General features: G+C 39.0%; 2 protein-coding genes across 2 annotated transcripts; both read right to left on the minus strand.

Annotated features, from left to right (window-relative positions):
* Window positions 1–2,262: 2,262 nt before the first annotated feature.
* Window positions 2,263–4,086, minus strand: LOC112865915 (olfactory receptor 51A7-like). The gene is made up of 2 exons (XM_025928948.2): window positions 3,563–4,086; window positions 2,263–2,725 (listed from the first exon to the last, which is right to left on the minus strand). Exons 1-2 carry the CDS (start codon window positions 4,057–4,059, stop codon window positions 2,263–2,265), a joined length of 960 nt encoding a protein of 319 aa, XP_025784733.2. The 5' UTR covers window positions 4,060–4,086.
* Window positions 4,087–12,982: 8,896 nt separating this feature from the next.
* Window positions 12,983–13,930, minus strand: OR51F2 (olfactory receptor family 51 subfamily F member 2). The gene has a single exon (XM_025928535.2). It carries the CDS (start codon window positions 13,928–13,930, stop codon window positions 12,983–12,985), a length of 948 nt encoding a protein of 315 aa, XP_025784320.1.
* Window positions 13,931–26,602: the final 12,672 nt, after the last annotated feature.

A 26,602-nucleotide genomic window follows, 5' to 3' on the forward strand; every position in this document is an offset into this window, starting at 1 on the left:
AGAGAGAGAGAGAGAGAGAGAGAGAGAGAGAGAGGTGGGGATGAGGATGAGAAAGCAATTAATAATTCATTAATGGGGGTGTGCCTGGGTGGCTCAGTCAGTTGAGCATCTGTCTCTTGATTTTAGCTCAGGTCATGATCTCAGGGTTCATGGGTTCAAGTCCTGCGCTGACAGTGTTGATCATGCTTTGAGTTCTCTGTGTCCCTTTCTCTCTGCCCCTCCCCTTCTCACACTCTCTTATGTGTGTTCTCTCTCTCTCTTTCCCTCTCTCTCAAAAATAAATAAACATAAAAAAAAAGAATTTGTAACAGGGATCTTAAGTTTAAATACCTAGAAGAACAAGGTCATAATAGCAGTAAGTGGAGCAAACACATACTCAGACTGTGAGTAGTGGGGACTGTATAAGGGCCAACACTTCTCAGTGTGTTCCTACTGAGTTTTTCCATGTGGGAATGTAGGCCTAGTATTGCCGTATCTTCCTACTTTTAAGATAACTCATAAATCTCTATTTTTTATATGAACTCATCTAAACACTATCTTGTCTAAACAAATCCGTCTGAAGACCATATTTGGATTGTATGGCTCTTAAAAAGATTAACATATTAATTCAGACAATGAAGAAAGAAGGAATTATCTTCTTTAATTTCAAAGTAAATATGAAATATAATACACAACACATAGAAAGTAATTTTCTCAAGGTCACATAGCCAGGAAATGGCAGAGTTGAAACCAGAGGACTGAGTCTTGACCTCAGTCTTGAGCTTTTTTAGTCATCTTGCCACCTCCCTTGCAGGACTAAGTTATCACACTAAATGGTTTAGAGGACATGTTATCCCTGATAGGGTCTTTTTACCCTTTCTTCTATGGGTTGGCTTCTAAATCCCCTGTCTGGAGTTATGTTATTTCTCATTGATTAATAGTAACCCTGGACTCTGATCCCCTAAATCAAGGTGGCATCGTCCTTGTAGCTCCTAAAGCTTCTTTGTTGACACTTTCTTAATAGGATGTCTTTAAAGGGCTCTAATCTGGCTCCATTTACAGGGCCAGGAGATGATAGGTGGATACAGGGAGGCTTGGATAAGAAACTTGTTTCAAGGTCTGTTTGGCCACAGTGGTGCAGATTCTGTGTTGTGGCTTGACAGCTATTATTTTACCTAAAGGCATTATGGGCTGCCCTAAATCCTGTCTCTCACAAAGGACCCTTATATCTCTTGACAATGTTAACTCCCTGGTAAGAGGTGCAGAAAGTGCAGAGGTGAGTTGAGTCTAGGTTACGACTGCCCTGATTCACCCCTGAATTCCTACCCCAGCAAAACTTTGAACTATTCTTTCAGTTCAAATTGATATACATCTACCAAGTGCATACTATAAACAAGGAATTTTATTGTGAGGAGACTTCTAAAGTTGAATAACTCACAACTCTTTCGTTGTAGAAATTCACAATGTAGTCCATAAGAAAGACATATGTTTGATGTTGGAGATGTCTCTGGGTCTCTGTCCACTGTGCTCCAAGGACTCAGCCCCTTGCTTTTACTACAAATGTTGCCAAATGCCCATGACCACCTATAATTTCCTCCTACAATTTCCCCAATTTGGCTTCAGCATAAGACATACTCTCTAGGTTCCCTTTTCACATTGCCCCAAAAAGGTTTTTTTTTTCAACTCAAACATTAATGTTCATACAAATCATCTAAGATCTTGCTAAAATGCAGATTCTGACTTAATAGGTTTGCAGCTAGTTACTTTCCAGGTGAAACTGCTGCCACTGAACATTCGACCACACTTTAAGTAGCAAGGAAAAAAACATACTTAAGCCAACTTAGACACATTATAAAGGGCTTAATGTAAATCACAAAAAAGGAATTAAATAAGGGAAGCAAATATGAAGATGCTAAGTTGCTCCAAAACCTTCCAGAGTTCCACCCACCACAGTTTAGGGCCACTGATCATACTTCCTCCTTAGAAGCTCCTCTGGATTCTTGCTCATAATTCATACCTGAGGATAGATGCCATCAATGCCCCAAGCAATAACAAAAGCATTCCTACATACTCTATGAAATGCAGGCCTCCTCTTCCCTAAAAGCAGATTTGCTGTGGTATATTAGGTCCCCTTTAGGGATTGATTAATTGATTGATTAACTAATTAATTAATATCATTTAAGGGCTATGAAGTAAAAGGAAATATCTCCTCTTTGGAAGAAATATTGCCCTGCTCCTAAGACAATTTATTGTAGAGAAAATGGAACTTCTACCTCTTCCCCATCATTTAGACTTTAGACTCAGTTTTTCCAGGACTTTTACTCTAATCTGCCAACTTTTTACACAATACACAATGGGATTCATCAAAGGTGGTACCAACAAGAATGCATCAGCTATCAGAATCATAGCCAAAGGGGATTTATGCTTGGCAAAGTGATGTATGGTAGCCAAGGTGATGATGGGCACAAAGAAGATGAGCACAGCACAGATGTGGGACACACAGGTATTAAGAGCTTTAAGTTGCTCCCCATGGGATGCAATACCCGATACAGTCTTCAGGTTGAACACATAGGAAACAGCAATGAAAACACTGTCTGACATCATGCAGAGTGCGACAAACAGACCATAGTAAAAGTTAACCCTATTGTCAGAGCAGGCCAGTGTCATGACATCCTGGTGGAGACAGTAGGAGTGTGAGAGCAGGTGTTTATTACAGTATCTGAGTCTATTTAAAGTGAAAGGAAGAAGACATCCGGATGGCCAACAGGCACATGAAAAGATGTTCAGCGTCGCTCCTTATCAGGGAAATACAAATCAAAACCACACTCAGGTATCACCTCACGCCAGTCAGAGTGGCCAAAATGAACAAATCAGGAGACTATAGATGCTGGAGAGGATGTGGAGAAACGGGAACCCTCTTGCACTGTTGGTGGGAATGCAAATTGGTGCAGCCGCTCTGGAAAGCAGTGTGGAGGTTCCTCAGAAAATTAAAAATAGACCTACCCTATGACCCAGCAATAGCACTGCTAGGAATTTATCCAAGGGACACAGGAGTACTGATGCATAGGGGCACTTGTACCCCAATGTTCATAGCAGCACTCTCAACAATAGCCAAATTATGGAAAGAGCCTAAATGTCCATCAACTGATGAATGGATAAAGAAATTGTGGTTTATATACACAATGGAGTACTACGTGGCAATGAGAAAAAATGAAATATGGCCTTTTGTAGCAACGTGGATGGAACTGGAGAGTGTGATGCTAAGTGAAATAAGCCATACAGAGAAAGACAGATACCATATGGTTTCACTCTTATGTGGATCCTGAGAAACTTAAGAGAAACCCATGGGGGAGGGGAACGAAAAAAAAAAAAAAAAAGAGGTTAGAGTGGGAGAGAGCCAAAGCATAAGAGACTGTTGAGAACTGAAAACAAACTAAGGGTTGATGGGGGGTGGGAGGGAGGAGAGGGTGGGTGATGGGTACTGAGGAGGGCACCTTTTGGGATGAGCACTGGGTGTTGTATGGAAACCAATTTGACAATAAATTTCATATAAAAAAAAAAAATAAATAAAGTGAAAGGAAGAGGAAGCACTAGTAGAATGCTTTTAATATCAAATATCAGTCCACAATGCAAAATTCTGGAGCTGGTAAGAATGGAATTATACCTCAGAGGGTTGCAAATGGCTGGAAAGCAATCAAAGGACATGATCAAGAGCATTGAGGATTCCATGCCTGTGAATCCATGGATGAAAAATTCCTGGGCAATACATGCATCAGCAGAAATCTCCATGGCATTGAACAAGAAGATCCTCAGCATAGAGGGAAGAGAAGAGAAAGACAAGCCCAGGTCAGATAGGGCCAGCATGGAGAGGAAATAGTACATAGGCTCATGCAGGGAAGACTCTGTCCTGATGACAAACAGGGGGGTGCAGTTGCCCAGGATGGCCAGGAGGTACATAAAGCAGATGGGGATGGAGATCCAAATGTGTACACTCTCAAACCCTGGGATCCCAACCAACAGGAAGGTGGAGATTTCAACTTCTGAGGTATTAAGAGAAAACATCACAAATAGGTCTTTCATTTATATGCTCCTGGTAGATAAATAACATCAACAACAAATTCTCTTAGTTGTGTGTACTGAACACAATTAAGTTCAGTTGTCAGTTAAATTAAGTATAGCTCATCCTTAGGTATCAAGCAATAATGTAACTTTTTCTATATAAAGAAAAATACAGAGTCGATTTAAATAGGTTCTTCATAATATTCATTTGAGACCTTCAAGTCTACCTTTGTTCCTTATAGCTTGGAAGCAACAGGTGTTTGATAACCTTTTAAAAAAAAACACCACTTTTTAATATTTATGCATCAAGTAAACTAAGTTGGAATATATTGCAATCTGGAAAATCTATAACATCTTGGATGTGGCCAATGCTCATTTATTCATACAAATCACAGATGCTATAGTAGCAGGAGTTAAAGGAGGCCTAACATATTATTGTTCATGATACATGTGTGTGAAAATATAAAATTGACCTACCACAGAGTTTGGGAAACTAATTTGCAGAGCCAAATTCAACCTGTGAGAATTTAAAAAATATTTTAAAGTGTTGTATCAAAAGAAAAAAAAGAAGAAAAAACATATAGGACAGAGACAAATACATGGCCTGAAAAGTCTAAAATATTTACTTCCTGGCCATTTACAGAAAAAGTTTGTTGACCCCTGTACTAGAAAATTATGCATACAAGCACACATGTGTGTGCACATGTGTGTACACACACAAAAAATCACAGTAGAATGAGTATGGTGGAAATGGAGTATATGTCAAAGGGAACTTCAAATTTAAGAGTAATGTTTTATTTTTCATTTTTAAGAAGCCAATAACACATGAAGCAAATATAAAAAATGTTTTAAATTTTCCCATCAGAACTTTGGAAATGGAGGGTGATGCTCAGTAATTTCTTATATTCTTTTAATTCTACCCCCTCCTAATTGTCTTATACAACACCACTTCCAGAACCATAAATCACCAAGAGATCTCCAGGTTGAAACACTATATGCCAGCACATTACTGTAGCCTGAAGCAGTCTGAGTGAGCACAGCACCTCAGGGAGCAGAGGAAGGACTCCTCGGACACCAGCTATCATCCCCTAAGTAGTGAGCTTCCAGCTAGAAGACCACAAGAAGTGGTGAGAAGGGAATGGCCAGGCCACAAGTATTTGTCCTTTCATGGAGGGTTTATGAGCATTTCCTGGCAAGGGTAGAGAAAGAATGAATTGTATCCAGATGGAAGAAATTACAAGGCGAGGGGTGGAAATAGCACTGAAGAAGGGGAGGACACTTACTAGTCTTTTTCTCTGCTACTAAAATTTTAAAGGACCTTTGCCTCCACTTGACTCAAGATAGGGACTGTAAGGTTTGTGGTGTGTAGGGTGTGTCATATGGAGAAGTGATGAGAACATATTTCAGTACTGAGTGTCCATTTCACCTCAGCCTTTCAAATGTGGTGGATTTCCTTGTAGTGAATAACATATGACAGCTGTCATCTGTAGGTGTTTGAAACACTCACATTGGTTCCATTCAATCGCTAGTGGCCCCGTTCAGAATGGCCACGGTTCTTGTCCTTCTTTCCCTGTTCTTGGATTTCTGTTGGCTTACCATTTCTCTTGGCTATTCAATGTCTACCTTTTAGATTGCTGACCAATTCAGGTTCTTACCTCTGGTATTTGGACTTGATCCTGCTCATGTTCTTGGTGTCAGCATCACTCACACCTTGGGTAACCCTCCTTTTAGCATCTCTAAACCAGAAAAACCCCAATAGTGCATGTGACACTCGGCTCTTGTCAGGGGAATGGGATTCACAGGGAGAAAGGTGATAATACACTATCCATTCTTGTTCAAAAGGTGACCTTAAAATGGTCATTTCTAAGATTCCATGTCTGAGTTATTTTTTGAAAAGCTGCCAGCCTAAATCAAGTAACTAAACAAATTAGTTACTACTGGCATCATTGTCTTTTCAACTGTGTCCATCATGCCAATATAAAGATGTACCCCATCCCACATATGTTCTCTAATCTTTTCAGCTTTCAATGCTGTCCCAAATGCAGCTTGATCTCTTAGGCTGAAGAAGCCATGAAGCATTTTACCTACAACCATTTCAAAGCCATAAGGTTGAACTCTATAAATTGCAGAGTTTTCATTGGGAAACATAAACTGAGGGAAATTCAGTTTGAGTCTCTAGGACACCTACTAGGCTCCTGGGTTCCTTACCCCAGAGCAAGGGTGAAAAGTTTTCAAATTCTTCCAGGTTCTATAACTTCTCTGCTCCAGCACCATGTTGGGAATCCGTATCCTTATATATACCCTCGTACTCTTCCCTAGCATAGGCACATCCTCCTGAGAATTAACAGACACCTACTCCCCTAGGAACAGTGACTCTCTAGCTTCATTACATCTATCTATAACCTGCTCTCCCAAGAAATGCAGAGAGCAGGCTCAGACTCACAGTTGTAGATTTAATTAATGCTTGAGATGCTGTTCTTACATCAGGTGCAGACTTTGAGGACAGTTTGTCTCAGACATTGGTAAGGTCGCCTATATCCAGCTATGGCTCCAAGATTAAGTGTAGGCCTTAGTAAACTCAATCTAAGACTATCACAGACCTTATGTGGAATTGTACCAACAGATATTTTCTGTTTGGTCATCACAATGTCTACTTTTATTTTAAATGTGAGTGGATTTAGGTAGGTCACAAGCTCTCAAATTTATCATTGACTCCTTTCTTCACTGTCTTATATTCAGTCCCTTCATATTTATCAGCCATTGAAGGCATTTAATCTCACATAAGAGAAAGAAAAGCCCAGAATCACAAGCATTCTGGTATCTTAGACCCTCAATTTCAGAAGAACTATCAATTTTTATTCAGCCTCAACTTTGAAAACTGGAAATAAATAAAAAGTATAATTCTGGTGCATGTTGTAGAAGGACATGTGGTTCTCATAGAGAGAACAGAAAATTAGATCTAGCAAACACCTTTGACTTGAAACACAGTAACGACAGATAAGTGAACCAATTTGCATAGACCAGCAATGATCACATTGGTCTTCAGGTTAATATAAAAGAGGATGTGCTAGAGGTAAGAGCTATAGTCATCAGAGTAGGTCAGGCAGAAAAGTGGAGAAAAAAGGGCTCTAACCTATTCATATTGATTTTCCACATTTCAAAATATATATTATAGTCAGAACATTAGACGAAGTAAAATAAATTCTTATGCTTAATCCAGCATCTATCTAGGATCATAATGGAGTTACATGGTTCAATTATGTCTACATCCTCCCATTGTTCCTTGACATATATCTGCATCATTCTGAGTTGGACACTCCTTGATCTGTAGGTCCAGAAAGCTTTAAGATCACCAGGAAGAAAAGCAGCTGGAACTAGAAAAAAATTAGTGCTTTGTTCTTTTCAGGATGCATGGCATTGAGAACTCTGTCCTTAGAAGGGCTAAATTTAGGTAAAAGGCAAATTTACCTAAGAAAATATAGGTGAAAAATTAAATAAAATGTATTATCTTCCTCCTGCTTTTCATTCTCCAATTCAGATTGCTGCCCCAGCCCCTCCTTCTCCATTTCTTCCCTTATTTTTTCCTCTTTTTATTGTTAATATGACCATTTTAATGTAAAAAGCTATGAATTATAGGGAATTTATATTCCCTATAAAAGGAGTTGCTCTTGGGGTGCCTGGGTAGCTGAGTTGGTTAAGTGTCCAACTCTTGATCTCAGCTCAGGTCTTGATCGCAGGGTCATGAGCTCAAGCTCCACAGCCCAACTTAAAAAAAATAAAAGGAGTTTCTCTCAGTGGCCCTCTCTGAGACCACTTCTATGTGCTTGATATGCTTGTAGAAATTTCCCTATTGTCCTGGATCTGACTCCATCCTTTCTAAAACATTTAGCCCATGAAAACCCTTTTCTGAACCATTTCCCTTCTCTACCTGAGGTTAAAAAAGGTAAAGAAATAGAAGTTGGTAAGTATGCCACCAACTGATTTATAGAATTAAATGGAGAGTAGATCTTGTACCAGAAAAGAACAAGGGGACTTTTCAACAGGAGAGATGGCTCAAACCTCACTCAGAGGCAACCAATCTCCTGTCAGCCTACAAGCTCTCCAGGCCAGAACATCAGGGTTTGAGTTTATGTAGTGAATCAGCTTCTTATAGTGAACCACTCCAAATCCTTTGACCTCATTGTCCTGTCACTGTTGCAATAACTGGGCTCATCAATCATTGGCTGGCTTCACACAGGGAGAACATGATAACCCCTTGCCTTAGGCCTGCACTGTGCACCTCTTTATTCTTGTCCCAGGACTGACACCAAGTCATGACACATTCTCAGATACTCACTTGGTGTTCATACATGTGAGAAAGTATGATGGAATTAACAGCTCATAGGATAAACTTTGACCAATGGTAAATGTGATCCAATGGATAAATGTTCCCCTCCTTATTTTCCTGGATTGACTGTCATGAGACATATTTGATAAGGCTTCAGAGACGGGTCTGCAGGAATGGTCAATAGTCGTCCATAATGATGTCTGGCTCATTCTTGATTTACCATCTCTCAGCTCCAAAGTGACTTTTTCCTACTCTATGATGATGGTGTTGGACTCTGTAAATATTTCTCTTTTGTCAGCTGGCACATTATTAAGACTGGTTAGTGGAAAGTAGTGGAGGAACACTGTAGGGAGAAGGGGTTTTCTCTTCTTGGTTTCTGTGTGGCTTGTTGGCTGGATTCCCACAGAACATGTTGTTTTTCCATTGCTTGGCACTGTGTGATTGCTTCAGTGCTTGGTTCCAGTGGTGCACAGTTTCTTCCAGAATTAGCTATTGAGCTTGTTCTCCAGCTATTCACTGGAGTGACATATGACAGTGACATAACCAGAGGCCCAGACAGTATGGAGCAGCACTCTAGCTGAAGGAGAATCTCCTACATCTTCTGCTTAGCCCTGGGTATGTGTATATAAATTAGGGCAACATAGGGCTATCTAGTTAGCAAGCTGGCCACCCAACCCTCATCCCAAAAGGGCAGCCTGGAGCTACCCCAGCCTGAGCCTCACATGGAAATGTATTATAATCCTATAAAAGGTACTCTATCCATATCCCAGTTCCAGCAGTGTCCAGCAGTCATAAGCTTGTCTGGCACCTAGAGTTCAGAGAGTTGGCGCCTTCCTTGGAACTCCCAGAGGGAAGATTTTTTGCAAGCTTCATCAATAGACACCTTATAACTTCACAAGCTTACAGGAAGGAGAAGAGGGCTCTTTCTTGAATGTTCCATCTCTACCCTAGGAGGGGTGGTTACTCCTTATATCCTCTTCTCATCTTTTAACTCTTACTAGCCAACTTCCCTGATAATCTACTTCCCTGTTAATCTACTTCTTTATTAAACTTTTTCTTCTCAAATAATTGTGTGGTCTCTGTCTCTTGATTGGAGTCTGGATAATACAGTGTCCAAATCAATAATAAATTTTTGTATCATCTCACTGTCTTTCCTTTTTTGACATCAGCTATCCCTCACTCATGCTCCCTGGAATCACATTATAATAGCATGGTCAACTGACAACTAAGTCTCTATTGCCGGTGGTCAGTGGGCTTACAATGATTCCTGAGATGCAATGGCATCAAAATTACTATGACTGTCACTTGTGGTTGGTTGGATGAGATTCAGGTGGAAGGGAGATGTTAGGTTACATGGTGACTATGGACATTGAATCCAATCTCTCATTTGTACCTAAAAAACATTAACTATAAAGATTATGAGATGGGATAACTGTTATGTATCTGCATTAGAAACCTTAAATAGAAAATGATTAGATTAGGACAGACAATTGACAACTCAGGACATGCTGTGAAAGTCAGAATGCCCCCTATAGGAACATTTAAGGAAATCTTTATCTCCTTCAGCCAAAGATCATATACTTCTAAAAATCCAGCACATGATTTAACTGAAAGAGTAACAGAACTGCAAGGCAAATTGAATGCTCAGTTTTAATAAATCTTCTTTTATAAAGTTGTAACACTGAAAAATACTGGGAATAAAAAAATGGGGAAGTGGTATGATCCTCACTGCTGGGATATTAACATTTGAGTGTATAAGCCTAAAAATCTTGGAAATTTTGAATATTCCATGTTAGCCAAAGGAGTTCCTTTCTCATGAGAAGATTTACAGATGATATTTATTTTACCTTATACAGAAACCTTACAAAAACCAAACCTGAGGACAATGCTTTACAATGCTTTTCCTATGCAAGATCTTGCCCCATCGCTTCTCACTGTACCAAAGCCAATAACCAGTCTGATTTCAGTAAAGCTTGAGCAGGGAAATGTTATTAACATTTGGGGAGAAAATGGTTTAACCAGTGACATCATTGCAAAGCCTACCTGATTGTACTAACTAGAATCAAATGAATACCTATAGGAGTATATCTCGAAGGTATTAGTTGTAAGTCAGCAGAGGAAGTGGCTAGTGACATAAATATTAATTAAGATAGAGAAGAATTTGACACAAACAATTTGACATTATTGACAGAGGATACTCATCTATGATTTGAGGTTTAACATTATATCAAGGATACCTAGCAACTGTGATAATGCACTGCTGGGATGGTTGATTGAAACTTGAACATGATGATTACCTATAGCAAATTAGATAGAGATGTCAGATCTTCTTGGCAAAATATAGACTATAGAAATCTCAAAGAGGGAGACATGTTAGAACAGATTTATCATGTAGGACCAGAGAATTTATTACATGATTATTTTCTCTGGGAGAAAAGAGAGGACACTCCTTCACTAAGGCAATAAAGAATGCATTTGTAAGAGGGTATTTGGTATCTTTGAATAGTTCAATGATTGCTATGCTCTGCAGCCTAGACTTGGCAATGAAATCTGCCCCTGTGGAACTGGCCTCCTGACTGACAATGAAGATGAAGTGATCCTGAGACACATGGAAGGACTTAAAATCATAAGGTAAATATAATTACTGTAGAGAATAGCAAAGGTAAAATGGCAATCAGGGTGACAGGACTCATAGTGACCTATTGCAATAGATGATAATGTTTCTGAAGATGAGCACAATGGACAGTAACTGGGTGCTAATTGACATGCATTTAAAATAAAGAGCTTCTGAGCATCGGGCTGACATCAACCACCCTAATAGGAAATTTAAAGATTTAAGTTGCTTCACCTATTTAAAGATTTAAGTTGCTGCACATATCCAGAGCCCATTAACTGAACATGAATCTTGGTGTCCCTGATGAAATAACCTGCTATGCTACTGGAAACATGCAATACAAATTATCCATATCTTTTCCAAAATGGACCTATGTCCATTTACAAATGTTCATTAAGGAAAAGAGGATACCCAAAACCTTTGAGAACTATTGGATATAGAATACAATCTCTCACTGATAATAAGCAACCAAACATACCATTATGCTCTTTTTTGATTAAAGTATGAGATTATTGGGGTAAGATGATTAATGGAATTCTGGGCAAATTTTGTCTCCAAGTGAGCCCAGTGATTTTCATACCTGTGCTTATTCTCCAGGTTCCTAAGTATATAATTGGTTATATTACATTTATGAGCTGGGAAAACTCTCATCTGTGAAGTTTGCACCATTATTGTAGGGAATACAAAGTACAAAGTCAAAACAAGCACAAGTAAAGTTTATGAATAGTTGTCCCAGGATCCCATGACACTTATCACTGATATATAGATGCTCTCCATTAATTCACATTCATGGCCTCACTGAAGGTTTCTGATACGTTAATGGAAAAGAAGGAAAATATTCAGGCTCGGTTCATGGATGGATTAGTGGGCAAGTTGGCACTAACCAGAAGTAGAATACAGTAGCACAATAGCTTCACATATGGGAGGCCACAAAAAAAAAAAAAAAAAAAAAAAAAAAAGAGTGCTGAAGGAAAATCCCCTTAATGGACAGTGCCCTTGGTTGTTAACTTCATGTAAAAAGAGAGGTTGTCTGAGGTATGTGGATATACATGGACTTCTGTACTTTGCTGAAGGGCTTGGATAGCTGGCCAGTGAATGGAACTAGCAAACTTAAAAGAAAAGAGATAAGGTAATCTGTAGAAGATGTATATGAAATACATATTGAAGTAGACATATTGCATCTCATGCTAATATCCACAAAACAGTACCCATCTCAGAGGAAGTCAACAATCAGAAAGAAAGGACCTATGTGTAAATATCAGCAAGCTTTGGCTATACTACTTCTGATTCAGAGGGCCCACAGATAGAGTAAAAATGGCAGAGATGAGGATAAAGAAAGAGCCAAGAGTATGAGTTCCCTCTTACCAACGCTAATCTTAGGAAAACTGTGTAATCCTCACTCCTGGGTTTAGTAATGTTATTACCAACTTTTAATGTTCAGCTAACAGCAGTAGGAATTGATCCTGAGCACTTGATATGACATTTTGTATGTGCATTAGATATACTCCTACACATAATAGAGGGTAAAAGAACTACCTATATATTATCCAATGTTGAATTACATTGATATGCTTATAAGATTCACTCTATAGAATGGCTATTTTTGTAGTTAATCAAGAATTTTAAGAAGAAAAACATCAAATTATAAATTGTCTTTTTTATATCATTTAGAAAAGAACAATTGGTTTATTAACAAAGTTTCCTACATTAAATCTGGACTTATCGTATTCAGTCTGAACGAACATTTTACTCAGGACACATACTACTTGCACATATGAATAGTTGTTTACATACATATCTCACTTTACATTGAAAATGAAACAAAATTTAGGCAACATTAATGTGGAATTACTGACAAGGAAACTAAGCAAATATCACACAACCTATAAGTTGCATAGTTTAGGTTGTTGAAAGCACATGTAGGACATTTGGGGATAATTACACCATTCTACCAAGGCATTCATTCATAAATGGCTTTGTCTCTACTCTGAGATTACTAACGATTAGATTTGTTGCTTCTGAATTAAGACCCTGACAATAGCCTTTCGAATCTGCTTAGTCTTCACACTGTAGATGATAGGGTTGAGCACAGGAGGGATGAGAAGGAAGACATTGGCCATGATGGTGTGGACAAACAGAGGTGCTGAATGGCCATAGCGATGGACAAGAGACAAGCTGATGAGAGGGATGTAGAAGATGGCAACAGCGCTGATGTGGGATATGCAGGTGTTGAAGCCTTTTTGCCGCCCCTCAGAGGAGGCAATGTTGAGAACAGATCGAATGATCAGGACATAGGAGATCAAGATGCAAGGACAATCAAACCCCGTCGTGGAAAAAAGTGCAAACAGACCAAGGATGCTGTTGATTCTGTTGTCTGTGCATGAGAGTTGAATGAGATCAACATGGTAGCAGTAAGAATGTGAAAGGGCCACAGCACGGCAGAAGGACAGCCTCTTGACAAAGAGCACCACTGGTAACATTACAGCAACGTTTCTTATCAACATGCTTATCCCAATCTGGGCAATCCTGGCATTGGTGAGGATGGTGGCATATCTCAGTGGATCACAGATGGCTACAAAACGGTCAAAGGCCATGGCCAATAGAACCCCAGACTCCATGAAAGTAAATCCATGGAGAAAGAACATCTGGGCAATGCAGGCATTTAAGGTGATTTCGCGAGCTTCAAACCAGAAAACACCAAGGGTAGTAGGAAGTGTGCACAGGGATAAGCTCAGGTCGATGGCTGAAAGCATAGAGAGGAAATAATACATGGGCTCATGGAGGTTCTGCTCACGGAGGACCACAAATAGGATCATGCTGTTCCCAGAGAGGGCGATGACATACAGGAGACAAAAAGGGATGGAGACCCAGACCTGGGCTGCTCTCAGGCCTGGGATACCCGTCAGGAAGAAGGTCAGAAGTTGAGCATTGGTATTATTGAGGACCAACATAATTAGGGACTGAGAAGACAGGGATATTTGAATAACTGAACATAATATAAATAATAAATATATAGCTCATCACTTAGAACATCTTTCTGGCACTCTAACATTCACTGAGTTACTATTGCTGATTTTGTAAGTACTTTAGGTTTTTTTATGAGCTTGCTAGTACTGGAAGCTTCTCTCCATGCTTCTCCTCATTTATTGAAGAGAGAAGATTCCCTGAATTATTCCACATCTAATTTTTCTTAAATCTATAGTTCTCTTTGATGACAACAAACATCACAATGAAGTCATCCCTTCCTCTCAACGTTCCCCATAGAACACTTAAACAATATGATGAGGAAATTGGTTTCTAATATTTTTTTACTGAAGTATAATTAACATACAGTGTTATAGTAGTGTCAGCTGTACAATACAATAATATAATGGTTTGAAGTATTTTTTGAAAATAAATTACTAATCCTGAAATAAAGCACTGAAAAATCAAGTCACATTTGAAATGTGGATATTATTTTTTTTTCCTGGGAAATATACAGAAGAATGCCAAAGACAACCCCAAGACACACATGTTTATATATGTGATTACAAGGTGGTCCAAAGAACCATCCTAACAAAAAAAATTGTAACTCCCATTTGTTGAAAGTTCTATGTGTTATTTGACATTTTATATGCATCATGTAATTTCATCCATACACCAACTCTAGGAGGTAGAACAGAAACTAAGACTCAAAAATAAATCTCCTAAGGTTATCTTTATAAAGTACTAATTGTTGAGAGAAACCATATACATAATTAAGGTAGAGGAAGAAGGAAGGAGGAAGGAAGGAAGGAAGGAAGGAAGGAAGGGAAGAAAGAAAGAAAGAAAGAAAGAAAGAAAGAAAGAAAGAAAGAAAGAAAAGGAGGAAGGGAAGGAGGAAAAATTGAGAGATAGAGGAGAGGAAGGGAAGAAAGGAGGAAGAAAGACAGAGGGAGAGAGAAAGATAAACCTTGCCATTATTTTAACATAGTGCAGTAAGCACTACATTTTGATAAATAGCACAGGCTGCTCCTAAAACACAAAGAACCTTAATAGCCATCATTTATTGAACACATACTATGTGCCAAATGCAATCATCTTCATATCCATAATCTCATCCAATCATCACAACTATCCAATGAGGTATAAAAAGTTTTCATTCCTAATATTTTTATTAGGATACCGATGTTTAAAGTGATTAAGTAATTTTCCCCAAATAATACAGTTAGACAGTAGAAAAGCTGAAGTCAGAATCTGCATATAAGACTCCAATTCCTTCATTCAATAAGGCTGAGGAATGCATAGGAGGAATCTCTAAACCAGTCTGACAAATGTCCCTGGCAAGCATTTTTCAAATTTGTACCTTCCAGAGACACATTTTGGTCAATGTAGCATCTCTGGAGTAGAGTCTTAAGTTTCAGGTGTTAATTCTCTATGAATTATGTAAATACAAAGCTCTTCAGGCTTCTGGGGAAAAGAATCTCATTGATGGTCTGTGTGCACAAAGGGCCAGAGAATCAGGTGTTGAGGCTACACCCACTATGGAAAACAACAGTAAAATAGAATTGCCAGATTTGGTTACTAATTTTTTTTAAAGCTTATTTATTTATTTTCAGATAGACAGTGAGAGTGAATGGGGGTAGGGGCAGAGACACATGGAGAGAGAATCCCAAGCAGTCTCCACACCATCAGCACAGAACCAGATGCAGGGCTCAAACTCACAAACCATAAGATCATGACCTGAGCAGAAATCAAGAGTCAGATACTTAACTGATTAAGCCACCCAGGAGCCCTTGATTGACTCATTTTTGTGATCCTTTCATTTATCCTTTCATTTACCTATTATGCTAAGGATACTTTCTTTCTGGGAATTTTCTCTCCTCACATACTGGCACTAATCTCTATTACTTGTCTCCCACCACTCAGCAGTTTCTCTCTCTGGCTTCCCACTCCCAACCCAAAGAACCTTAACTTTGAAATCCTTCAGGAATCTGCATTTTGCCCATTCTCAAGTCATTTAAATTATCTTGCCCATTCTCACAGTTTCATCTTTCATTTATTTAATGAAAAATTTCAAATAATATCTGATGGCAGCTGTGGTTTCCAAGTTCTTGAAGATAGATGTTCCTTCTGAACATTGCCATATGGATTTCTCATGCGTAAATAAAATTCAGTATGTTCAAAACCAAACTGACCATTTTCCCTTATGCCCTATACTTGTTCTTAATCCTTTATATTCTGAATAAAGCTTATAATTTTCACAAAATTAACCAATTCTCTAAATCATAACTCTGGGAGTTGCCCTGTATGTTTACATCTTTCCCAATCACCAAGTCCCTTCTGCTCAAACTCTAAAGACTTTCTCCTTCCACCTCTTCTTCATTTAAGGACAAAATAATCTCTTTCAGATCTTCATGCTGTCTAACCATGCCTATTAAATTAACCTACAAATAATAATAACGTATTATAAATATAAAATGACAAGGGCTCCAAAGCAATAACAACATCCATTTATTAAGCATCTTCTCTATGCCAGAAAAATAAAAACAAGAAAACAATCCTTTAGACTGAATAAAAATGAGAAAGCCACATATGAGCATCTATAAAAGAAGACACTGGAGTGTAATGTGTGGTCTGAATAACATAAATTTATTAGAAAACAAGGGTGTAACTATTATTTTTAAAAATTTTTCAATATTAGATGCTAGGAAAATATTTAAATAAATGTGAAAGAAGAAGAAATTAATAAAGATTAAGCACACAAATGAATGAGTTAACTATAAAACCAAAGTTGATTACTTAAAAAGAAAATATATGGGGGCATCTGGGTGGCTCAGTCAGTTAAGCATCCGACTTTGGATGTCATGATCTCACAGTTTGTGGGTTTGAGCCGTGCATCGGGTTTTGTGCTGAAAGATCAGAGCCTGGAGACTGTTTCAGATTCTGTGTCTCCCTCTCTCCCTGCCCCTCCCCTACTTGTGTTCTATCTCTCTCTCTCTCTTTCAAAAATAAATAAACATTTAAAAACAGCCAAAAAGAAAATATATGAACTTACTTAAAGGGGTCAAGAAAATTTTAGAGAAAGCATGATTAACGACATAAGAAATGGAAAAGAAAACAAAAGGATAGAGAAATAAAATTTTAAATATAATGGTTTAAGGATGCATAAGTATAACAATATATTGGGTAACAGATATAAAATTGACTTTATAGAAAAACATCAATCACCAATTTAGCCCAAGAAATCAAATCCAACAAAAATGGCAATGATAGAGGTAGGGAAGATGGCAGCTTAGGAGGATGCTGGGCTTACTGCGCATCCTGCTGATCACTAGGATTCCACCTACACCTGCCTAACTAACCCAGAAAACCACCAGAAGACTAGCAGAACAGAGTCTCCGGAGCCAAGCGCAGATGAGAGGCCCATGGAAGAGGGTAGGAAGGGAGGAGAGGCAGTGCACCCAGCACAGACTGGCGGGAGGAGGCCAGGGCGGAGGGGCAGCCTGCCGGCCAAGCAGAGCCCTGAGTCTGGCTGGCAAAAGCGGAGGGGCCGGACGGAGTGTGTTCTGACAGCAAGCACGACTTAGCATCTGGGAGGTCACAAGTTAACAGCTCTGCTCAGAAAGCGGGAAGGCTGGAGGACAAAGGGAGAGAGAGTTGCTGAGCCCCTGGACGACAGAGCTCAGTTTGGCTGGGAACAAAGGCGCTGGCCAGTGCCATCTCCCTCGCCCATCCCCCAGCCAAAATCCCAAAGGGAACCAGTTCCTGCCAGGGAACTTGCTCGCTCCGCACAAACACCCAACTCTGTGCTTCTGCGGAGCCAAACCTCTGGCAGTGGATCTGACTCCCTCCCACTGCCACAGGGCCCATCCTGAAGTGGATCACCTAAGGAGAAGTGAGCTAAGCCTACCCCTCTTGCCCCCGAGCACCTTGCCAATCCACCCCAGCTAATACGCCAGATCCCCAGCACCACAAGCGTGGCAGTGTGCAAGTAGCCCAGACAGGCCACGCCACCCCACAGTGAATCCCGTCCCTAGGAGAGGGGAAGAGAAGGCACACACCAGTCTGACTGTGGCCCCAGCGGTGGGCTGGGGACAGACATCAGGTCTGACTGCAGCCCCGCCCACCAAAGCAGTTATTGAAGACAGCACAGGGGAAGTGCCCCGCAGTCCCACACCACTCCAGGGACTATCCAAAATGACCAAACAGAAGAATTCCCCTCAAAAGAATCTCCAGGAAATAACAACAGCCAATGAATGATCAAAAAGGATTTAAATAATATAACAGAAAGTGAATTTAGAATAATAGTCATAAAATTAATTGCTGGGCTTGAAAACATTATAGAGGACAGCAGAGAATCTCTTGCTACAGAGATCAAGGGACTAAGGAACAGTCAGGAGGAGCCGAAAAACGCTTTAAATGAAATGCAAAATAAAATGGAAACGACGATGGCTCGGATTGAAGAGGCAGAGGAGAGAATAGGTGAACTAGAAGATAAAGTTATGGAAAAAGAGGAAGCTGAGAGAAAGAGACATAAAAAAATCCAGGAGTATGAGGGGAAAATTAGAGAACTAAGTGATACACTAAAAAGAAATAATATACGCATAATTGGTATCCCTGAGGAGGAAGAGAGAAGGAAAGGTGCTGAAGGTGTACTTGAAGAAATAATAGCTGAGAACTTCCCTGAACTGAGGAAGGGAAAAGGCATTGAAATCCAAGAGGCACAGACAACTCCCTTCAGACGTAACTTGAATCGATCTTCTGCACGACATATCATAGTGAAACTGGCAAAATACAAGGATAAAGAGAAAATTCTGAAAGCAGCAAGGGATAAACGTGCCCTAACTTATAAAGGGAGACCTATAAGACTCGTACCTGATCTCTCTTTTGAAACTTGGCAGGCCAGAAAGGATTGGCACGAGATCTTCAATGTATTGAACAGAAAAAATATGCAGCCGAGAATCCTTTATCCAGCCAGTCTGTCATTTAGAATAGAAGGAGAGATAAAGGTCTTCCCAAACAAACAAAAACTGAAGGAATTTGTCACCACTAAACCAGCCCTACAAGAGATCCTAAGGGGGATCCTGTGAGACAAAGTACCAGAGACATCGCTACAAGCATAAAACATACAGACATCACAATGACTCTAAAGCTGTATCTTTCTATAATAACACTGAATGTAAATGGATTAAATGCGCCAACCAAGAGACATAGGGTATCAGAATGGATAAAAAAACAAGACCCATCTATTTGCTGTCTACAAGAGACTCATTTTAGACCTGAGGACACCTTTAGATTGAGAGTGAGGGGATGGAGAACTATTTATCATGCTACTGGAAGCCAAAAGAAAGCTGGAGTAGCCATACTTAGATCAGACAAACTAGACTTTAAATTAAAGGCTGTAAAAAGAGATGAAGAAGGGAATTATATAATAATTACAGGGTCTATCCATCAGGAAGAGCTAACAATTATAAATGTCTATGCGCTGAATACCGGAGCCCCCAAATATATAAAACAATTACTCACAAACATAAGCAACCTTATTGATAAGAATGTGGTAATTGCGGGGGACTTTAACACCCCACTTACAGAAATGGATAGATCATCTAGACACACGGTCAATAAAGAAACAAGGGCCCTGAATGAGACATTGGATCAGATGGACTTGACAGATCTATTTAGAACTCTGCATCCCAAAGCAACAGAACATACTTTCTTCTCGAGTGCACATGGAACATTCTCCAAGATAGATCATATACTAGGTCACAAAACAGCCCTTCATAAGTTTACAAGAATTGAAATTATACCATGCATACTTTCAGACCACAATGCCATGAAGCTTGAAATCAACTACAGGAAAAAGTCTGGAAAACCTCCAAAAGCATGGAGGCTAAAGAACACCCTACTAAAGAATAGTGGGTCAACCAGGCAATTAGAGAAGAAATTAAAAAATACATAGAAACAAACGAAAATGAAAATACAACAATCCAAACGCTTTGGGATGCAGCAAAGGCAGTCCTGAGAGGAAAATACATTGGAATCCAGGCCTATCTCAGGAAAGAAGAAAAATCCCAAATACAAACCCTAACAGCACACCTAAAGGAAATTGAAGCAGAACAGCAAAGGCAGCCTAAACCCAGCAGAAGAAGAGAAATAATAAAGATCAGAGCAGAAATAAACAATATAGAATCTAAAAAAACTGTAGAGCAGATCAACGAAACCAAGAGTTGGTTTTTTGAAAAAATAAACAAAATTGACAAACCTCTAGCCAAGCTTCCCAAAAAGAAAAGGGAGATGACCCAAATAGATAAAATCATGAACGAAAATGTAATTATTACAACCAATTCCTCAGAGATATAAACAATTATCAGGGAATACTATGAAAAATTATATGCCAACAAACTGGACAACCTGGAAGAAATGGACAAATTCCTAAACACCCACACACTTCCAAAACTCAATCAGGAGGAAATAGAAAGCTTGAACAGACCCATCACCAGCGAAGAAATTGAATCGGTTATCAAAAATCTCCCAACAAATAAGAGTCCAGGACCAGATGGCTTCCCAGGGGAGTTCTACCAGACATTTAAAGCAGAGATAATACCTATCCTTCTCAAGCTATTCAAAGAAATAGAAAGGGAAGGAAAACTTCCAGACTCATTCTATGAAGCCAGTATTACTTTGATTCCTAAACCAGACAGAGACCCAGTAAAAAAAGAGAACTACAGGCCAATATCCCTGATGAATATGGATGCAAAAATTCTCAATAAGATACTAGAAAATCGAATTCAACAGCATATAAAAAGAATTATTCACCATGATCAAGTGGGATTCATGCCTGGGATGCAGGGATGGTTCAACATTCGCAAATCAATCAAAGTGATACATCACATTAATAAAAGAAAAGAGAAGAACCATATGATCCTGTCAATCGATGCAGAAAAGGCCTTTGACAAAATCCAGCACCCTTTCTTAATAAAAACCCTTGAGAAAGTCAGGATAGAAGGAACATACTTAAACACCATAAAAGCCATTTATGAAAAGCCCACAGCTAACATCATCCTCAATGGAGAAAAACTGAGAGCTTTTTCCCTGAGATCAGGAACACGACAGGGATGTCCACTCTCACTGCTGTTGTTTAACATAGTGTTGGAAGTGCTAGCATCAGCAATCAGACAACAAAAGGAAATCAAAGGCATCCAAATTGGCAAAGATGAAGTTAAGCTTCACTTTTTGCAGATGACATGATATTATACATGGAAAATCCGATAGACTCCACCAAAAGTCTGCTAGAACTGATACATGAATTCAGCAAAGTTGCAGGATACAAAATCAATGTACAGAAATAAGTTGCATTCTTATACACTAATAATGAAGCAACAGAAAGACAAATAAAGAAACTGATCCCATTCACAATTGCACCAAGAAGCATAAAATACTTAGGAATAAATCTAACCAAAGATGTAAAAGATCTGTATGCTGAAAACTATAGAAAGCTTATGAAGGAAATTGAAGAAGATTTAAAGAAATGGAAAGACATTCCCTGCTCATGGATTGGAAGAATAAATATTGTCAAAATGTCAATACTACCCAAAGCTATCTACACATTCAATGCAATCCCAATCAAAATTGCACCAGCATTCTTCTCAAAACTAGAACAAGCCATCCTAAAATTCATATGGAAACACAAAAGGCCCCGAATAGCCAAAGTAATTTTGAAGAAGAAGACCAAAGCAGCAGGCATCACAATCCCAGACTTTAGCCTCTACTACAAAGCTGTACTCATCAAGACAGCATAGTATTGGCACAAAAACAGACACATAGACCAATGGAATAGAATAGAAACCCCAGAATTAGACCCACAAACGTATGGGCAAGTAATCTTTAACAAAGCAGGAAAGAATATCCAATGGAAAAAAAGTCTCTTTAACAAATGGTGCGGGGAGAACTGGACAGAAACATGCAGAAGGTTGAAACTAGACCACTTTCTCACACCATTCACAAAAATAATCTCAAAATGGATAAAGGACCTGAATGTGAGACAGGAAACCATCAAAACCCTAGAGGAGAAAGCAGGAAAACCTCTCTGACCTCAGCCGTAGCAATCTCTTACTCGACACATCCCCAAAGGCAAGGGAATTAAAAGCAAAAATGAATTACTGGGACCTTATGAAGATTAAAAGCTTCTGCACAGCAAAGGAAACAACCAACAAAACTAAAAGGCAACCAACGGAATGGGAAAAGATATTTGCAAATGACATATCGGACAAAGGGCTAGTATCCAAAATCTATAAAGAGCTCACCAAACTCCACACCCGAAAAACAAATAATCCAGTGACGAAATGGGCAGAAAACATGAATAGACACTTCTCTAAAGAAGACATCCGGATGGCCAACAGGCACATGAAAAGATGTTCAGCGTCGCTCCTTATCAGGGAAATACAAATCAAAACCACACTCAGATATCACCTCACGCCAGTCAGAGTGGCCAAAATGAACAAATCAGGAGACTATAGATGCTGGAGAGGATGTGGAGAAATGGGAACCCTCTTGCACTGTTGGTGGGAATGCAAACTGGTGCAGCCGCTCTGGAAAACAGTGTGGAGGTTCCTCAGAAAATTAAAAATAGACCTACCCTATGACCCAGCAATAGCACTGCTAGGAATTTACCCAAGGGATACAAGAGTGCTGATGCACAGGGGCACTTGTACCCCAATGTTTATAGCAGCACTCTCAACAATAGCCAAATTATGGAAAGAGCCTAAATGTCCATCAACTGATGAATGGATAAAGAAATTGTGGTTTATATACACAATGGAGTACTACATGGCAATGAGAAAGAACGAAATATGGCCCTTTGTAGCAACGTGGATGGAACTGGAGAGTGTGATGCTACGTGAAATAAGCCATACAGAGAAAGACAGATACCATATGTTTTCACTCTTATGTGGATCCTGAGAAACTTAACAGAAACCCATGGGGGAGGGGAAGAAAAAAAAAAAGAGGTTAGAGTGGGAGAGAGCCAAAGCATAAGAGACTGTTAAAAACTGAGAACAACCTGAGGGTTGATGGGGGGTGGGAGGGAGGGAAGGGTGGGTGATGGGTATTGAGGAGGGCACCTTTTGGGATGAGCACTGGGTGTTGTATGGAAACCAATTTGACAATAAATTTCATATATTGAAAAAAAATAAGAAAGAATGAAAGAAAGAAAGAAAGAAAGAAAGAAAGAAAGAAAGAAAGAAAGAAAGAAAAAAGAAAAGAAATGGCAATGATGAGGAAATTTGAAGAAACCAAATTTGAAGAAAAAAAAAAGTAGAGTATTTCTAAAATTCTAGTAGAGTGAAAAAGAGGGAATTTTGCAGTACCATCCCCTCCAGCAAGGATCATTTGGCAATGCCTGGGGACGGTTTTGGTTGTCACGACTGGGGAGGGAGTGCTACTGGCATCTAGTGGGTCCACGTCAGCGATGCTTATATCCTCAAATGCACAAGACAACAAAGGACTATCCATCCCAGATTGTTAACAGGGCTGAGGTTGAGAAATCCTATGCTTGAGCATATAAATAGATGAAAAGCTATTCATCTAATTACTTATGATGGCACATGCAAACATTATAAATAACCTTTTAGCAAGTCAGATGTAACTGTTCCTTTAAAGAATATTGCACTTTGAAACAGTACACTTTGTCTTACAAATGAAAAAAATATTCAGCTCAAGAAATCTATTAATGATGTGGCTATACTGACAGATTACTGGTGGAAAACCTGATCAAGACTTGAGGGAAAAATCAGAAAATGTAATGGCAATTCAAGATAAAATTATTAATATTTAGGAAGAAAATAGCTCCCTGAATGAAAGACATCTAGAAATTTGGAACAAAACATATTTACTGGTGACCAATTAAAAGCATTTCTTTTTTTTTTTTTTATTTTTTTTATTATTATGTTTATTTATTTCTGAGACAGAGAGAGACAGAGCATGAGTGGGGAAGGGGCAGAGAGAGAGGGAGACACAGAATCAGAAGCAGGCTCCAGACTCTGAGCTGTCAGCACAGAGCCTGATGGGTGGCTCCAACTCACAAACCGTGAGATCATGACCTGAGCCGAAGTCAGTCGCTCAACCGACTGAGCCACCCAGGCGCCCCTAAAAGCATTTCTATTAAGGTCAGTACAAGATAAAGATATCTACTATCACAACTAGTATTCAACATTCTAAGGAAAAATCTTAGTAAATGAAAAAAGATAAGTAAATAAAAGGAGAGTGTTACTCTTAAAAAGAAATTTTTAAAAGACTTTATTTTGGTTTTAATTGACTCTTTACTTAAAAATCTAAAAGAAAAGACTGCAAACTCTTAAAATAGAGTTCACTGGGGCGCCTGGGTGGCGCAGTCGGTTAAGCGTCCGACTTCAGCCAGGTCACGATCTCGCGGTCCGTGAGTTCGAGCCCCGCGTCAGGCTCTGGGCTGATGGCTCAGAGCCTGGAGCCTGTTTCCGATTCTGTGTCTCCCTCTCTCTCTGCCCCTCCCCCGTTCATGCTCTGTCTCTCTCTGTCCCAAAAATAAATAAACGTTGAAAAAAAAAATTTTAAATAAAATAGAGTTCACTAATGTGACCACATGGAATATAAATAAATAAATAAATAGCTATTCCTGTTCATAAAAATTAACCATTGAGGGAATTTTATAAAAATAAAGATTTATTTACAATAGCCACCAAACTATAAAAGTATTGGTATATCACAATGTCTGTATTGTTAGAGAGAAGAGGCCTCTAAAAATTTAGTGAACATAAAAAAGTCCTTTATTTCTTTCCTGAAGATAGAAATATCCAATAGTGAAACAATGTGAATTCTTGCCTTAATATTCTCATAAATTAAAGCATTATCAATCAATAACACACAAGATTGTTTAATGGACAGTGATAGATGGATCCTAAAGTGTATTAGATACAATAAATGTATAAATATATTCAGTATAATATTGAAAATGACAAAGAGAGGGGATTTGTCCTTTGATATATCAAAATGTAATATGAAGTTATTATAATAACAAAATATAATATTGTCAAAGTTTAAAAATATATGTCCCCAGGAAAGAATAGCATTTCAAAAAAATGTGTGATGAGGATAAAGAATATGATGACAATGGCATTTTATATCACTAGAAAGGTGATAAATGATATTTGGTCAATTGGCTAACAATTTATAAAAATATTCATCTATCCCTATTTTACACAGACCCCTGCATTTGAATTTAAAAATTCAAGGTAAAACCAACCCCTATAATATTAAGAGTAAATAAAAGAAAATGCATTTGTGACTTTTTTAGGGAACGCCTTCTACTTAAGATGAAAATAAAACCATTAAATAAAAATACTGATAGAAAACACTGCACCAAACTTAAATACTATTGATTACAAAAAATGCCTGTAAACAAAATTAAAAGTACAGCATATCATACATGCATTAGAAGGCTAAGACCAAAGACTGCTGCTGCATGCCCTTCCAAATAGATTGTGTGTCTGTTGCTTGAGGACAGTCTGTGGTTTGATCGATGGTGAGGGAGTTGGGAATGGGAAACATAACCCTAAGCAGATTTCTGTTTCCAGAGGCTTTGGTCATGAAGGACATAGTGGACATTGGAATGTATTATTCTGATCCAGTAGCATAACAAAGATGAAGGCAGGTGTCTTTACTCCTACATTGATGGGAGGTAGGACCTTGGTGACCCATTCCCATTTAAGATACCTCATCTGTAAACCTTGAACTTAAAAAAATATCCCTGACTATTTCCAGTTTGTCTGTGATAACTGGTCAAATACCAAGATGCATTTGAAGTACTTCTTTCTTTTTTTTTTTTTAATTTTTAATGTTTATTTATTTTTGAGAGAGAGGGAGAGACAGAGCATAAGTGGGGGAGGGGCAAAGAGAGAGGGAGACACAGAATCTAAGCAGGTTCCAGGCTCTGAGCTATCAGTGCAGAGCCCAGTGCAGGGCTCTAACTCATAAACTGCAAGATCATGACCTGAGCCGAAGTCGGACGCTTAACCGACTGAGCCACCCAGATGTCCCTGAATTACTTCTTCCTAAACATAAATGGCTTGTGTGAAGACACTTGTTAGAAAGCTCAGACTACCAGGATCCTGTAAAAAGGTGGAGCTGATGCCAAGTGAAAGAACTCAAAAAACTTATTTTCTAGCAAATGAGGATATGGAAATCAGTCAAATTTAAAAGCTGAGTGAAGCAATAAAGTATACAATACGTGTCAAATTTGGACCACACAGAATTACAACAATTCACTCCACTTCCTTGACATAACTGAACTCAGTGTTTTTCTCCTTGGAATAAATATTCGTTTGCAAACTTCTGGCTGATATCTCACTTAATTCCCACAACATTCAGCTTGTGCCTGCCGCTCTGAACACCTCTTCCCATTATCTGTACTCTTCTACTTCTGATTTGCAGTCCTGTGTTTCTCAGTACCTACCCTGCTCCATGCCTCCCACTGGTTCATCCAACCTCACCCTCCACATTGGCTCTCACAGTCCCTCTCCTTGGTCTGCTCTTTCTGCTCCTGCCATCTTACCTGGCTCCCAACAGAGGCAGAGCTGCCTTTCCCACTCACCGACCAGACACCTATGCATGTGGGTGCCTCTATAAGGAGC

Source organism: Puma concolor, chromosome D1 (genome assembly GCF_028749965.1).
Source record: "Puma concolor isolate L17-30 chromosome D1, mPumCon1.1.hap2, whole genome shotgun sequence".
NCBI classification, from domain to species: Eukaryota; Metazoa; Chordata; class Mammalia; order Carnivora; family Felidae; genus Puma; species Puma concolor.